We start from the raw sequence: 15,614 nt of genomic DNA, 5'->3' as shown, positions 1-15,614 counted from the left end.
AAGCACTTTTGGGTGAAACGTGATTCAATTAATCACAGTATTTTCTTATAACTTGGTCTTGGGCACAGTCACATTAATAGATACTACACTTGTATAAATATGATACAACTTATTTATACGGAAGAAGAACAAAACTAGAAGCAGTGGCACAAAATCTCATCCCCTTTAATGACCATTTTTTGAACTTAAATTAATTTTCGGCTTTAGTTTGGCCTCCACAAGGGAAAGGAAAGAAGAACAAAACTACAAGCGCTAGCACAAAATCAGTACACGGAGACTATTCAGGAGAAGACTTTCCTGAGTTCATACTCAGTATTCTTTCCGCAAGTAATAAATCATCCGGCGTTGTCACCTGCAAAACCAAAACACCAGCATCGTTGCATTACATAGCATTAACGAACTTTCCAAATACACTGAGAAACGTTTACGTCAGACATTGGAACTGGACTGCTCAACATTGCTCAACAGTCAAAGAATCAAGCTTGAATTAGGATACATATTTCACTACCTTGATGTTGGTATAAGATCCTTCACTGATGTACACCGGATGCTTAAGGTGCTCAACAATAGACACGTCGTCAGTCACTTCAAGCCCTTCTCTGTGGGAAGCACAATTTGTTCAGGATTTGTATACCAATCATATTTAACTTGAAGGACAAGGATACTTGTAAATTCTAATTAGGAGCCCACATGAAAAAAAAAAAAAAAAAAAAAAAAAAAGTGAAATATCGAGAAAATTATAGATGGCCAACAGAATATTATGTTTCACTCGTACACCGACGACAATTTCAAAATAACATAAACAACAAGCATCAGCCTCTTAAGGGAACGCTCTCATTTACTCAGTGCCTCAACATTTATCAACATGGACTCATTACGCTAGTTTTGCATTCTTTAACAATCAGTATGCTACTAAATTGTGCACCATGAATTAGTTAGTAGTTAGTACCTATTGACAAGCTCAAAACCCTCTCTGAGCAACTGAGGTTTGATGACCTGTAGGAATTGATCAGCATTCTAAATTAGGTCCTCAAATGACCAACTAAGATATATAAGTTGAGGAGCAAACCTGGGGTGTCTGCATTTCCCAAAGTGTTCTCCTGTCAAGGGTTTTGACTACAAAAGACTCACTGTTTGCCTGCATATAAAAATGGAAAAGAAAAATAAAGCACACGCATAAGCTCATCAAGTTTTGGTTCAATCTAATCGATTGACGAAAGTCGAGTTATTTGAAGCACTGACACGGCAAATTGCTCGTTGGTCTAGCAATGCGTAGTTAGACTGGAAAGCAACAATAAAACAAAAGGGTTCTGCTACCCCCAATTATGATTGCAATTCCATACATTTCCAAAGTGCGCTTTCCAAAATTTAGACATTGTATTATTTATGTGGTCTTCAAGTAATGGCCATCACAGAGTCAAGGAAGACCATTTCAAAGTCAATTAATGGCGATCCTCCGAGGAGTGGATCATCGTAACTTGGTGACAAAAGATGGGAACAGAAAACTACCACTAGTTGAAAGAATCTTCTGTAAGGTCTATGTCACACTACTATGTCAAATGTGGAGTTGAACTGTTGGGTAAAAAAACATAATATCCTTTGATACAACTGAACTACAAGGAAGCATGAAACTAGGAGCTGCAAGATACGGATTAAATGTGTTTCACTGAAAAGAAACCAAGGAGATACTAAACGGACACAGCTTTAGCATAAATATTACTAAACTGAAGGTAGTACCTCTTTGATTGTAGCTTTTACTGGAACACCAAGTACGGCTGCACCATTTAAGCAACCATCTTTGAGAACCTAAAAGCATACAGTTCCAACTCTAATCATTCTTTTAAATAGCCAAGGGAAGAGTCCGACTTAAGAATACAAACAGATAAACAACCATACATAATATATAAATGCCTAAATCTAGCAACTCGAACCCACAATAAAATTTCCATTTCTTTTATTCTTCTTCATTTATTTTTGAGAGGGACCAACTATGACTGGACATATTGACTCCAGCACTCAGAATGTGTAAGGAAACGGCCAACTGTGACAAGTAAGTCTTTGTATCCTATTGGTGAAACTAACTATTTGAAATTCAACAGATCCTCTGTTTTCTGTTTTCGTCTTTTTCTTGTTGTGAAATAACTGAGATGAATGAATTTTTTACCATGATCCAGAACGAACGCATAAGAACATAGTACACTACATAATAAAGGCCAATGCCCCATTAAGTACGTATAGTCAACAGACAATAAAAGCCAATGCGCTAGATAAGCAGGGAAAGAAATCTGCATCTCAAACCTTCGCTACATCTCCTGATGATACCAGAGGTCTAGCAGAATCATGGATACAAACAAGCTCCGAGGTCAAATCAATTGCCTGTCCACAGAAGAATTGTATTCAATCATACGAAGATAAGTTTATGCTCCCAATAATCGTCATACATCAGTTTCATAATTAAAATTAAAATAAAAAAGCACCAAACGATCAATGCAGTTGAATATATCAATGTGAGAAATGCAGAATCATTGGCTTCTGTCTTGTTACTAGGTGGTTACAAAGTGCAAGACCAATACAGAAAAATGGAAGAGTATCTTGTTCATAACAACAACAAACAAACTTCAAAATAAAAAACAGAGAATAGGTCTAATGGCACTATCACTCCAGAGAGTGTCGTTACAGAAGGATTTTTTGGTTGCTCTTGAAGAAGATTTCAAAATTCATCTGGAAAAATTTAAATTCAGGCTCCGGGCTACCTATACCAATCTCACATTTCTCACACTGAGGCTTAGGGATTAAAGTAAAAATGCATCCTGCAAAATAGGATAAAGTTGCATTCCTACTGAGAAGAAAACATTCAACAAACTTCAATGATTGAACCAAAGTTTCATTACAGAAGCGTTGTCCCGAAAGAACAATAGACAGCCTTCTCAGTTTCATATATCAAGTAAGGTAATGCAACAGACATTGAGATAAAGCAGAGCCAAGACTTCATTATAATTTTAAATCAGATAGATTTTGTTTCTACAAAGAGCCTTTGGCAACAACTGAGAGGCCTTTACAAAATGAAAGAGGTTTTTTAATTCTTGATTAACAATGGAAAAGAAGGAATCTCTGTGCACCTGGAGTCCACTGTAAACCGAATCTTGTCTTTCCTTCCCTGGTAGTGTGAATTTAAGTTCCTTCTGGATCTTATGTTTGGCGTCTGAGAACATGACCAACCAAATTAGTTTCAATGTCTCCTGCATCACTACATCGAATATATAAAGCATGTCCAAGCCAAGAGGCAATGCATTTACAAGGAGGGCTAGAGAGTGAGGATTATAACCTTCAAAAACATCCTTGTAGGAGGGATCACAAACTACAATTATTTCCTTTACTTCAATCATTTGGGAGAAAGTGTAGAAGCTGCATGGAGTGCGAAATATCATTCAGAAGAGCATAAGAAATGTATCCCCGGAAAAAAATAAAATAAGAGAGTAGAAAGTCAATTAATATTTCCACGAGACATGAATAAAAAAACCTACACAAGAGAATCTGAAAAGGACTATTGCAACTAGAACTATAAAGACCCAAAGAGGTCAGGTTTCCGTCACAAAAGAGTAACTGTGTCTTGAAATTGGCATCCAATAATCCACCAACTCAAACTTGGTATTGTCGGTGTGAAATTTTGGCATCTACAAGCAACTGGGTCTTGCAGCCAAATAGTCCAAAGCACCAAGGTTCATTCATTTTATAATCCTTCTAAAGTTACAAACTGAAAGTGCTTATTCATCATTATAATGAACCAGATAGACATTCAGCTAATTAAAAAAAAATAACGCGTTGTAGTTGGTTTGATAAGTTGTGTCCTAAAATTAGAAAAGTTCCCCAAGTGGTTTGACTGAGAGAGTGTGAGTCAGTTACCTGTATAATGCAATTGGCTGGCCTAAAAGGGGAAGATATTGCTTTGGCATGCTGGCCTAGTAGCACAAACATAACGAGAAAACATGATCATCTTGTGGGACTAGAATGACAACCAAATCCATAGATGAAGGTGATGGGGATTCTATTTCATCCATATGCATTATGCAGGAAAATGAAGATGAAGAAAGAGAATCTGACGATGTAAATGGGGAATGTGAAGAACTTACACCCATCCTTTTGCCCTGCCCTCCAGCCAAAAGAATCACCGACACGCTCTTCTCTTTCACTATTGATCTAGACTCTGGTTTCTGCATTATCAAGTAAACCATTTACAAAAGTGGTGGTGATAATTGAACAAAAAAGAAAGGGAAATATGAAGATTTTACATCTTCATTGGCAACTTTCGCAGAGATTCTAGTATGCAGGGCCTTAGCCTTAGCCTTGTGCCTGAAACTGAAACTGAAACTGAATTGTTTGCCTGAGAGACAATAGAAGCATGCAAGCATATAGCTAATTAATTAATTATTAAGCAATTAAGCATACAAAACAAATGTTTGAATCAAGGAATTTGAAATGAGTAATTTAATGAGATCAAAAAGACAAGAGCTTTGCCTGCATTCCCAATGCCTGCTTCTGCTGCTGCTGCAAGTCTGCGTCTAAGGCCTCCTCCTCCTGCTGCTGCTGACTTTGAAAGTGGTGGGATTCGGAGGTTATCATTTGAAAAAGCTGCTGAGGAAGACACTTTGAGACTGAGGACGTCCATGTCTCAACCCACAGACCTCAAAACCTCACCCTTCCTTCCTTCCTTCCCTGTGCCTCTCTGTCTCTGCAGCACCTCTCTCTATTTTATTCAACACAAGAGATGAGGAGGATTCTGTCTGTATATTCCCTCAACCTGGAGACAAAAACACCACCCATCGCTTCCTGTATAATATTTCTTTTTTTTTTTTTCTTTTTTTTTTCCACCTCAACTAGAAACAGAATTATTGTGTATTTACATGCGGCGGGTCCGTTGGTAGATTAATGATCACTAATGGGCCTCCATCAAGTCCCAGTATTTCATCACATTAAGCCCAAACTAAGCCCACCCCTACCCACCCTATGACAAAAATGATGAGAGAACCCAAGTCAAGTGAGAAATTCTCGTTAAACAGAATAACAAACAAGAAAGAAGACGAAAGGGTAATCAATCAATCGAGAGAGTTAGAGAAATGGGTGGGAGTAAGAAGGCGCTGGGGACGACAGGGGAGTTCTTCAGGAGGAGGGACGAGTGGAGGAAGCATCCGATGCTCTCCAATCAGCTCCGCCACGCCACGCCCGGCCTTGGCATCGCTCTCGTTGCATTCGGCGTCTACCTCGTCGGCGAGCAGGTCTACGACCGCCTCATCGCTCCATCCTCCTCCTCCTCCCATCACGCCCACTCTCATTCCGTCACTTCAGCCTCCGCTACTCACTGAAGAAAGAGAATTCAGCAGGTCAGGTCAGGTCAGTCTCCATGATCCAACCTTTTTCTTTTCTCGGTTATCAATTACGGTTTCTATTTGTTTGTTAGGGATTCCAGCTGAAAATGGAATCAATGATTCCATATAGCAGTCGTTTCTAATTTCTAGGTTTTAATTCCAAATCAAAAATTAAATCTTACATATTTATATTGCAGTGTTCATCAAATTGGTACTTAGATTTGAATACAATGTATTAAGGGATCATTGTCCATTTGGGTTTTCGTTATTGCCCTACATTACTTTTCAAGTCATAGATGCCAATCTTTTCGTGTTTGTTTTGTAGTTGTGGTCTTTTAAGTGGTCTTATATGTATGTGGGACTTTCAGTTGAACTTTGAAATGGGAAACAACTACTTGTAACCTTGTAGGAAAGATGGTATGCATACACATATGATTATGTAGTGTATGCATACGCATACTTGAGATTAAACAAACTACTTACCGACGGGCAGGTGCAGAGATTGTTGTCATCTCTCGGGAAATTTGTTTAACTTCCTTTTAGTGGCAATTTGATTAGGATTCCTCTGCATTGGTTTGTTAGTTTTTGTGGTTGTGAATCTTGCAACTTGTTAGTTTTAGTGGAAATTTGTTTAGCTTCCTTTTAGTGGCAATACATAACTTCTTAACATGAAAAGTTCATATTCTTTGACTGAAATTTGCCACTTATAAGTCTGGACTAGCACTTTATATGTAAAACTAAATTGGTGTCCAGGTACTTTAATTGAAACCTGATAAGGCTAGTGCTCGCAAGCTAAAGTTGAGACAGAATGTATTTGTTTTCTCTCCTGCATTCCAAAGAGTTTTTCTATTAAACACCATTTTTTCTGAGTTTAACTCAAAAAATGTTAAAAACATTTTAATTGTGCAAAAAAGACTATATAGGACTATATTGGACATATTGACAACAAAGAAAAACACTCGTCCAATGCACATCCACCCAAACGGCACCACAAACTAGCCCACAAAGTCCCAATGGCAACGGCGGTGCTGCCATCGGCTCCAACTCCAGCGGTCGATTGGTCGATTGGCACAATATGATGATGATGCTATACGTATACTCTTGTTGATTGGGGATCATAATGTAAAATTTAGGTATATATCTAACCAGGTTTTTGGGTTCTTTTAGGGTTCTGTTAATTCAACGCTCAGACTTGCAATGGCCTTATAGAAGGCAGCCTGAGCAACTTAATCTTTTGTTCCCTGCTTGGATTCTTTGTTTGAAACAGTATTGACAACTCCATAATAAACTTAGGGCATCATATTGATATCGACATCCACAACTAAAACTGAACACAATAAAGTGTCTTCTTAGGTTCTATTTAATGAAAGCTTGGTGGGGGTGTCTGTTGATGTGTTGGTGGGTGTGATTTGGTGTTTAATGGGGTGTAAATAGAAATCGGGGTAAACTTAGATCAGAAGTGGTGTTTAAATAGAAGAACTCTTCCAAAAATATGTATGGTCCTTTTATGTTCTTATTTGATAGTTAGCTGATCTTGCAGATGGGTGCTCGTGGTCAACAGGAGTCAGCAGGAGGAAAAAGTTGTGGAGTTTCTTATATTTCTGTGCCCTTTTCTGCTTGATGTTTGAATAAAATGTTTTCACTTCACTAGGGCCTTAACAAACTTGAAGGCTTAAGTTTTATTTGTGCAGAGTTTTAATGTGTTGTCGCTACTCCCAGAATGTCTTATATTTGAAGATTGCATCATTTAAAGTTTGTGTTTTGTTTCTATTCGTATAGTACTTTGAATTGCATTTTTCAACTTCTAAACTAAATTCATTTTAGGCCTATAATTGAATTTGGTTATGGTTGTGAGTGTGGTCATTGCCACGGTTCCTAATGCAGCCTTTGGGAGTCAAATTGCTTATGAAGACTGAAGAGCGGAGGGTGTTCCTGCCTTCTTGGATGGTAACCAGATATGAAACCCAAGCCTACTGGCAATTTCTGACACGACCCGATAACCCGACACGACACGACACGAAATTAACAGGTGTTTGGGTCGACACGATAACAAATCGGGTCTTATCGGGTAACCCGATAAGCACCTGTTAAGATAACGGGTTGGGTCGGGTATACACGTGGGTAAACACGATACACGATAAGCAGAATATTATTTTTATAATTTTATAACCCTAAAAAAATACTATAATAATTATATACATTAATTTTACAATTTTATACCCCTAAAAATTATAATAAATATATATATATATATATATTAAATTAACTATAAAATTTATAATTATTATATATACTATAATAATTATACCCCCAAAATATTAAGTCTATCTATACTAATTATATATATATATATATATATTAAATTTTATAAAAACTATAATGCATATTAATTAATAATTTAATATGCATGAATCATGATCATGCATTTGCCAACTTGCCGCCATTTTTGAAAAAAAAAAATGGAGGGAAAATGAAAATGTTAAGAAAAGTTGAAAATAAAACAAAAAAGTGAAGGAATTAGGGAAAGATGTTGGAGGGAAAAGTGAAAATGATAAGAAAAAGTTGAAAAGGAAACAAAAAAAAGAGGGAAAAATGAAAATTAATAGAAGTGGTGAGAAATTTTTTTTTTTTTTAAGTTATTAACTTTTTATCACACACATGACTGTCATGACATATCTCACTATTTTTATAATGACACACGTGACACGTGATGTATGTACTATTCCGTGTACCAGTCAATTATAATTTATACGTACAAAATAAATAGATTTAAATCTACTTAATAAATATATATATACACACACACACACACACACACGGAACTTGATTGATGGCATACGAATTCAACAAAACTAATTTCAACGATCCCAACCGTCAAACTTGTTTGTATATGCTTTGAGATCACATCAACAAAAAATCATAAAAAATAAACATTCAGAGATCAAGTAACGAGACAAAGCTTTTCAACGGTTATAAACGAAAAATCACGATTTAACGGTTATTTTAACTCTGATTTTGATGATTTTTTATAACTACACTCCTTGACCCTATATGAATACAATGAATGAATTCGATCTTCAATTTAAAATATTTACACAAGTGGATACCACAAAATCTTTTGTTATACTTAATGAAAGTATAAATAAACTCTAAGTGTTAGTCAATCTATCATTTTACGAATTCTCCAAAACTAATTTCAACGATCCAAACCGTCAAAATTGTTTGTATATGCTTGGAGATCACATCAGCAAAAAATCACAAAAAAAAAACATTCAGAGATCAAGTAACAGGACAAAGCTTTTCAACGGTTATAAACGAAAAATCACGATTTAACGGTTATTTTAACTCCAATTTTGATGATTTTTTATAAATACACTCCTTGACCCTATATGAATACAATGAATGAATTTGATCTTCAATTTAAAATATTTACACAAGTGGATACCACAAAATCTTATGTTATACTTAATAAAAGTATAAATAAACTCTAAGTGTTAGTCAATCTATCGTTTTACGAATTCTCCAAAACTAATTTCAAAGATCCAAACCGTCAAAATTATTTGTATATGCTTGGAGATCACATCAGCAAAAAATCACAAAAAAAAACATTCAAATATCAAGTAACGGGACAAAACTTTTCAACGGTTATAAACGAAAAATCACGATTTAACGGTTATTTTAACTACAATTTTGATGATTTTTTATAACTACACTCCTTGACCCTATATGAATACAATGAATGAATTCGATCTTCAATTTAAAATATTTACACAAGTGGATACCACAAAATCTTATGTTATACTTAATGAAAGTATAAATAAACTCTAAGTGTTAGTCAATCTATCGTTTTACGAATTCTCCAAAACTAATTTCAACGATCCAAACCGTCAAAATTGTTTTTATATGCTTGGAGATCACATCAGCAAAAAATCACAAAAAAAAAACATTCAGAGATCAAGTAACGGGACAAAGCTTTTCAACGGTTATAAACGAAAAATCACGATTTAACGGTTATTTTAACTCCGATTTTGATGATTTTTTATAACTACACTCCTTGACCCTATATGAATACAATGAATGAATTCGATCTTCAATTTAAAATATTTACACAAATGGATACCACAAAATCTTATGTTATACTTAATGAAAGTATAAATAAACTCTAAGTGTTAGTCAATCTATCGTTTTACGAATTCTCCAAAACTAATTTCAACGATCCAAACCGTCAAAATTGTTTGTATATGCTTGGAGATCACATCAGCAAAAAATCACAAAAAAAAAAAACATTCAGAGATCAAGTAACGGGACAAAGCTTTTCAACGGTTATAAACGAAAAATCACGATTTAACGGTTATTTTAACTCCGATTTTGATGATTTTTTATAACTACACTCCTTGACCCTATATGAATACAATGAATGAATTCGATCTTCAATTTAAAATATTTACACAAATGGATACCACAAAATCTTATGTTATACTTAATGAAAGTATAAATAAACTCTAAGTATTAGTCAATCTATCGTTTTACGAATTCTCCAAAACTAATTTCAACGATCCAAACCGTCAAAATTGTTTGTATATGCTTGGAGATCACATCAGCAAAAAATCACAAAAAAAAAAACATTCAGAGATCAAGTAACGGGACAAAGCTTTTCGACGGTTATAAACGAAAAATCAAGATTTAACGGTTATTTTAACTCTGATTTTGATGAATTTTAACAGCTACACTCCTTGACCCTATATGAATACAAAGAATGAATTTGATCTTCAATGTAAAATATTTACACTAGTGGAATTTATATACTTAATAAAAGTATGAATCAACTATAATATTAATAATTATATACATTTAATATTTGTAATAGATTAGTAGTGTATGTATTATTTTTTTTATTAGGCTTTCATTTTCGAGTGTAGATATAGTACTTGAACGAGAAATGTTTTAATGTTTTCAAGTAATATTTATGTCGCAATGTGTGGTATGTGCAAATTGTAAAAAAATATATTTTTTTCTTAACGGGTCATAACGGGTTGGGTCACTTTACCCGTTGGGTAAAGTGACACGACCTGTTAAGGACCCGTTAAGATAACGGGTGTGACACGACACGACCCGTTAAGATAACAGGTGTTACACGAAAACGACACGAACACGACAGACACGACCCGTTTGCCAGGCCTACTTTTGACTAAGTAGCCATGTCTAAGTTCAATTAATAATGAGATTATGAAAACAAGCCCTTAGTGTTTCAAATGGTGTCACTGGCCCTTTCCTTTTTTAACAACACGGGAAAGTTTTGTGTCTGTTCATGGCGTAAAGCAAGGATCATTAGGGGCAGAAACTAAGAAGCGCATCAAAGATTTCAATCACTTTTTTGGTCATTGCATTTTTCACAAAATGTTTGGATACAAGTTGGTAAGACATCTTCTGTATTTCGTTCTTTTTTTCTCGTGACCATCGTATTGCCTAGATTATTTGCCCCCTTTTATGCAGTCATAACTTGAAAGGGACTTTTACAGTCTGTTTGCAAATTTGGAAGCAGAGAAATAGGTTAAGTTCTAATTCTTCATTTTCGTCTCTACTCTACTCTACCCAACTGAGAGACATATCTACTTGAACTTAGCATTCCTAGTACTGACAATACACCTGAGGCTCTGAGGCTCAGCCAAGCAGCAAGCAGCACCGTATATATTTGCAACAATCTTGAGATTGGTTGAAACAAGTCTAACAACATAAACGTCTTCTGTCATTACTCCGTCTCCGTTGTTTATTTTTCATGACAGCTATTAGCAAAACTTATTTCTCATGAGAGCTATTAACAAAACTTAATGGCTCGTATGGGGAAGAAGATCCTCTCTGGATCTTGTTTGTGCGGACCCTCGGGATCCATTGATCCTGGTCGTTCAACACAGATTGAATGGTGAAAAAAAACACAGCATCTAAGCGTGCCGTCGCAGCTGAAGGACCTCCAAATCCATGGATGCAATGTCTCATCCACCGCCTTTCTGTTCCCCACGGTTTTGCCCAACAAATCTCGTCTCCGATCTGCTCGCTCATCATGCACTGAAGCACATCTGTCGCAAACTTGTTCCATGTGCCAATTGAGTTTACGACGAGTTGATAACATGCCTTTGTCGTGAACTCGTTCCATTTGGGAACAAGAGAAGACAAGCATTGAAAGAAGAAAGAGAGAAGGCAATGAACAGGAGGTTGGTGGAATCGTAGCCGTTTGATCTATGGTGAACGATCATGATCAATTGATCCCGAGGCTCCGTACAAACAGGATCTACAGTAAGGTAGTCAAAGTGGTTAAAGTACACTTTTACACAACAGTGGATAAGTTCATACTTTTAAACAAAGCTAATATCAGAACTGTCGGAGGTTCCTAGAATGCCACAAAGAGTACAACTACCTAGGTCCTGGAGGGGCGAAAAACAAAGTTGAGTGGGTCAGCAAAACAATGTTTGTAAGAAAAACCTTTATTTTCGAATATAGTAACCCCTCGCTAGAAAACAAATATAGTTTCCGTAAAACATACTACGTAAGTATGTAAATAAAAGTACAACAGCAAAATAACCAGAAATATGCCAAGTCATGATATATATAATGCTGCAGTAATATAATCATGTGATAATCAAGTATAAACAAGTGCTCATTCGTCTAAGTTAACACACAAATTAGTACAGATAATCAGATAATTTCTAACACGAACATGACTGGGTGTAATCAACACACTCTAGTACTATGACACATGAAGGCTGGTGCCGAAGCAAGGTCACATACGAGTCAAAATTGCCTAATGCAATTTGTAAGACAGGACTGGCACCTAATTTGGATCCAAGGCGAGCAAACGATGCCGATGTGAACATACACATTAAGGATTGTCCCTGGCCCTGGGGCAAGTACTAACACCGGGGTGGAGCAATGATAAGCATGTGCAAATATGTATAAATGTCATGACAGTAATATCCCAACCATATAGCAGCATTTATCACATTTAATATCACAATAACGATACTTGGCAACATAAGCGTAAAAATTGGAGTAAATACGCATTTATGGAAACTATAACTATGTATAGATATAAAAACAAACTGCCCACTCACAAATACATTGTCGAATTATAGCCTTCGAGCCTTGCCTGACCCATACGTCATAGGGATACGTTTCCCCTATATGTGAAATAACTATTTTAAATTAATTAATAACACATATACAAAAACTTAAATAAAACCCCCATAGTTTGCTCAAACCTAGGGTTTAAATATACGAAATCAAATACTCGATGTCGCGGACCTACATAAATTGACAGAAGGTAAAACGGAGGTCGAACGCACCCTCATGCACCACCTAGGGCACGACCATACATGCCACTACACGCAGGTAGAGGCTGACGGAGGCCCTAACGGCCATTAAGAATATTCCATTAAAGTGACGGAATATTCCGTTAAATAATAACGTCGTTAGCTAATGTCGTTAGGATATTCCGTCGTCTTCTTCGGTGGTCCTCGCAGGTCGCCGCCGTCTAAACTTGTTGGATTCTGGAAAATGTCGCCAGTTTTTGGGAAATTTTTTCAAACTTCACAATTTGCTTATTTCTCAACCATTTTTCACAAAATTTATATGGAAATGAAGCTTATGAGGAGTAGAACAAGATTATACCTCTTGGAAGTCCAAAAAGTGGATGGAGGTGGCCTGAAAAAGCCTCGAAAGGCACGGTCAAAATTGGAACTTCTCGAAAATGGGTTGTTTCTCATCAAAGTTTCCTCAAACTTGTCCTAGGAGCCTTGGGGAGTTGTAAGAGAGCTTCCCCGACCTTCAAAACTCCTTGACTCAGCCTGAAATTCGTTGAACCCAAACTCACCAAGTTCGACGTCCAAAACTCGGTCAAATCACTATCTGGTTACACGGTTGTCTTCGTAGTGGTGAAGGGAGATCAACCATGTAGTTTTCAGGTCACGTTTGTGAGGTTTAGTGCTCGCTTGAGTGAGTTGTAGAGTGAAAGCGAAGAGAGAGTCCTTCGAGGAGAGAAAGTGAAATCTGAAAATTGATTTTGTGACTGGTGTGAGTGTGCAACTCATTGATTGGTTATGTAAAAGAAGGAAAAATCTAAATGGGTGGTGAAGAGAGAAACAGGGAAAAATGAATGGATAGGAATGATTGATGGAAAGCAAATTTAATTTGTTGTTGATTGGGAGACACAGATCCACTTTTTAGGGATATAAAATCTGATTTCTTACAGTGTTTCAAACACTGATAATTTGTACGCATGTGTATAAAATAACCGTGGTTATCGTACTGTAATGGAGTGTAACTTTTTTTTTGTTACAGATTCGATTCGAGTCTGACACGCGCTTACGCGTTTGTAGTAACAAGTACAATTTAAGTACGAAACTAGGAAATGAAACAACAGTCGAAAACAAAGTCCACGTCAGATTACACTTTTCCCCAAAAAGGGTAAAAATGTCAAATTACACAAACGAAAAGGAAATTACAGTGAAAATTAGGGACGGATCGTCACAGGGGAGGATCCAAGTACCCTCTGGCTCGCTCTGGTCGATTGCTTCGATCACCAAAAAGACATTTACTTGCCTGATGCAAGACATGATTGACAACATTTACGCTTCCAAAACTGTAAGTCTGTGAATGAATACAACTCTAAAGTTTATAGAATCTGATCTCTGCTTAAGTTCTGTAAAAATGACTTAACCGAACAAGATATCTTAGAGAATACTAATTTGATCTTCAATGCCATCAATATTGTCCTGCAGCAACAATATAGGGCACAAAAGTTCACCAAATTTTTGGATTTGATATCTGTTTTACTTCTCACTGAAAAGCAGAACCAGCTTTTGATGAAGAATCATCAAGCTTGACCCACTGACTCGAACACTCTGCCTGAAGCGCATACGACTAATTTTAGCAGCCACAACCGACATAAAGCTTGTCGTGGTCGTGAAAAAGAGGGGCAAGCTCCATTATGGGCCCAAGGTCCACAAACAGAAGCCCACCCTAGTGAGGAAATTTGACCCAAAAACGCCAACCCCTTTGTCACATCCCGGCCCAGCCCTCCACCACATCCCCGGCTCGACTCCACCGTAGCACGATATTGTCCGCTTTTGGCCCTGACCACGCCCTCACGGTTTTGTTTCTAGGAACTCACACGAGAACTTCCCAGTGGGTCACCCATCCTGGGAATACTCTCACCCGAACTCGCTTAACTTCGAAGTTCCGATGGAACCCGAAGCCAGTGAATTCCCAAAAAGCCTCGTGCTAGGTAAAGATAGGAATATACATATAAAGCTTATAGGATCCACTCCTCTGGGCGATGTGGGATGTTACAATCCACCTTTTTTAGGGGCCTCACGTCCTCGTTGGCACACTTTCGGCCAGGGATTAGCTATGATACCAAATTGTCACATCCCGCCCTGGGCCCCCACCACATATAAGGCTCGACTCCACCGTAGCACAATTTGTCTGCTTTAGGCCCCGACCACGCCTTCATGGTTTTGTTTCTAAGAACTCACACGAGAACTTCCCAGTGGGTCACCCATCCTGGGAATGTTCTCGCCCCGAACTCGCTTAACTTCGGAGTTCCGATGGAACCCAAAGCCAATGTGTTCCCAAAAGGCCTTGTGCTAGGTAGAGATGAGAATATACATATAACTTTTACAAGATCAACTCCCCTAGGCGATGTGAGATGTTACACCCTTGCCCCTAAGGCCCCAAACTTCAAGAACAAGGGAAAAGCTATTGTTCAATCAGCTTCCACTGAAATGGACATGTGCTACCTCTGTGGATCAAATGATCATTGGTCCCGTGTATGCCGAGCTACTCACAAGACCATTGTCAAGTATCATTCCCATCATGATGCTAACTTTGTTCATGTAGAACATCCCGAAGATGCTCTCAAAACTCTAGAGGTTTCATATTTTAAGGAGGCATCCGCTCTTATGGAAGAATAAAGTTATATTTTTCTGAGACATGTTAGGGTGTTTTTACACCCCTAGTGGCCGAAACCCCTTAAAAAAAAATTTAGGTTTATGGTTTAATTTTTGGACAATTTTTCTAAGTCTGTGGAATTATTTGTTTGGATTGGTTTGTTTTCAATTATGGATTATTATTATGGACATTATTTCTCAAATTGATTAATTGAATGAATGGAATTATATTTATGCATGTGACCGATTTAATTAATTTATTTCTAGGTATGACGAGTGAGGAAGTTAGTTGTCTGACTAATAATGCCAC

At 37.1% G+C, this 15,614-nt stretch overlaps 2 protein-coding genes across 4 annotated transcripts; one reads left to right on the top strand and one right to left on the bottom strand.

Moving 5' to 3' along the window:
* Positions 1-6: 6 nt before the first annotated feature.
* On the bottom strand, positions 7-4,846 carry LOC137745984 (2-C-methyl-D-erythritol 4-phosphate cytidylyltransferase, chloroplastic-like). Its single transcript, XM_068486028.1, has 12 exons — positions 4,516-4,846; positions 4,290-4,381; positions 4,131-4,211; positions 3,904-3,959; positions 3,326-3,405; positions 3,120-3,202; positions 2,299-2,376; positions 1,738-1,806; positions 1,070-1,138; positions 950-996; positions 509-599; positions 7-352 (listed from the first exon to the last, which is right to left on the bottom strand). Exons 1-12 carry the CDS (start codon positions 4,664-4,666, stop codon positions 278-280), a joined length of 972 nt encoding a protein of 323 aa, XP_068342129.1. The 5' UTR covers positions 4,667-4,846; the 3' UTR covers positions 7-277.
* Positions 4,847-5,050: 204 nt separating this feature from the next.
* On the top strand, positions 5,051-7,133 carry LOC137737448 (NADH dehydrogenase [ubiquinone] 1 beta subcomplex subunit 3-A-like). 3 transcript variants are annotated; one of them, XM_068476945.1, is made up of 2 exons: positions 5,051-5,378; positions 6,904-7,133. In XM_068476945.1, exon 1 carries the CDS (start codon positions 5,115-5,117, stop codon positions 5,358-5,360), a length of 246 nt encoding a protein of 81 aa, XP_068333046.1. In that variant the 5' UTR covers positions 5,051-5,114; the 3' UTR covers positions 5,361-5,378; positions 6,904-7,133. The 3 variants fall into 3 exon arrangements, with proteins under 3 accessions (XP_068333046.1, XP_068333037.1, XP_068333029.1); XM_068476936.1 differs by having other exon boundaries at positions 5,051-5,383; XM_068476928.1 differs by having other exon boundaries at positions 5,052-5,388.
* Positions 7,134-15,614: the final 8,481 nt, after the last annotated feature.

This window comes from Pyrus communis, chromosome 1 (assembly GCF_963583255.1).
Source record: "Pyrus communis chromosome 1, drPyrComm1.1, whole genome shotgun sequence".
In the NCBI taxonomy this organism is placed as follows: domain Eukaryota; kingdom Viridiplantae; phylum Streptophyta; class Magnoliopsida; order Rosales; family Rosaceae; genus Pyrus; species Pyrus communis.
This window is presented reverse-complemented; position numbering and strand designations above follow the sequence as displayed.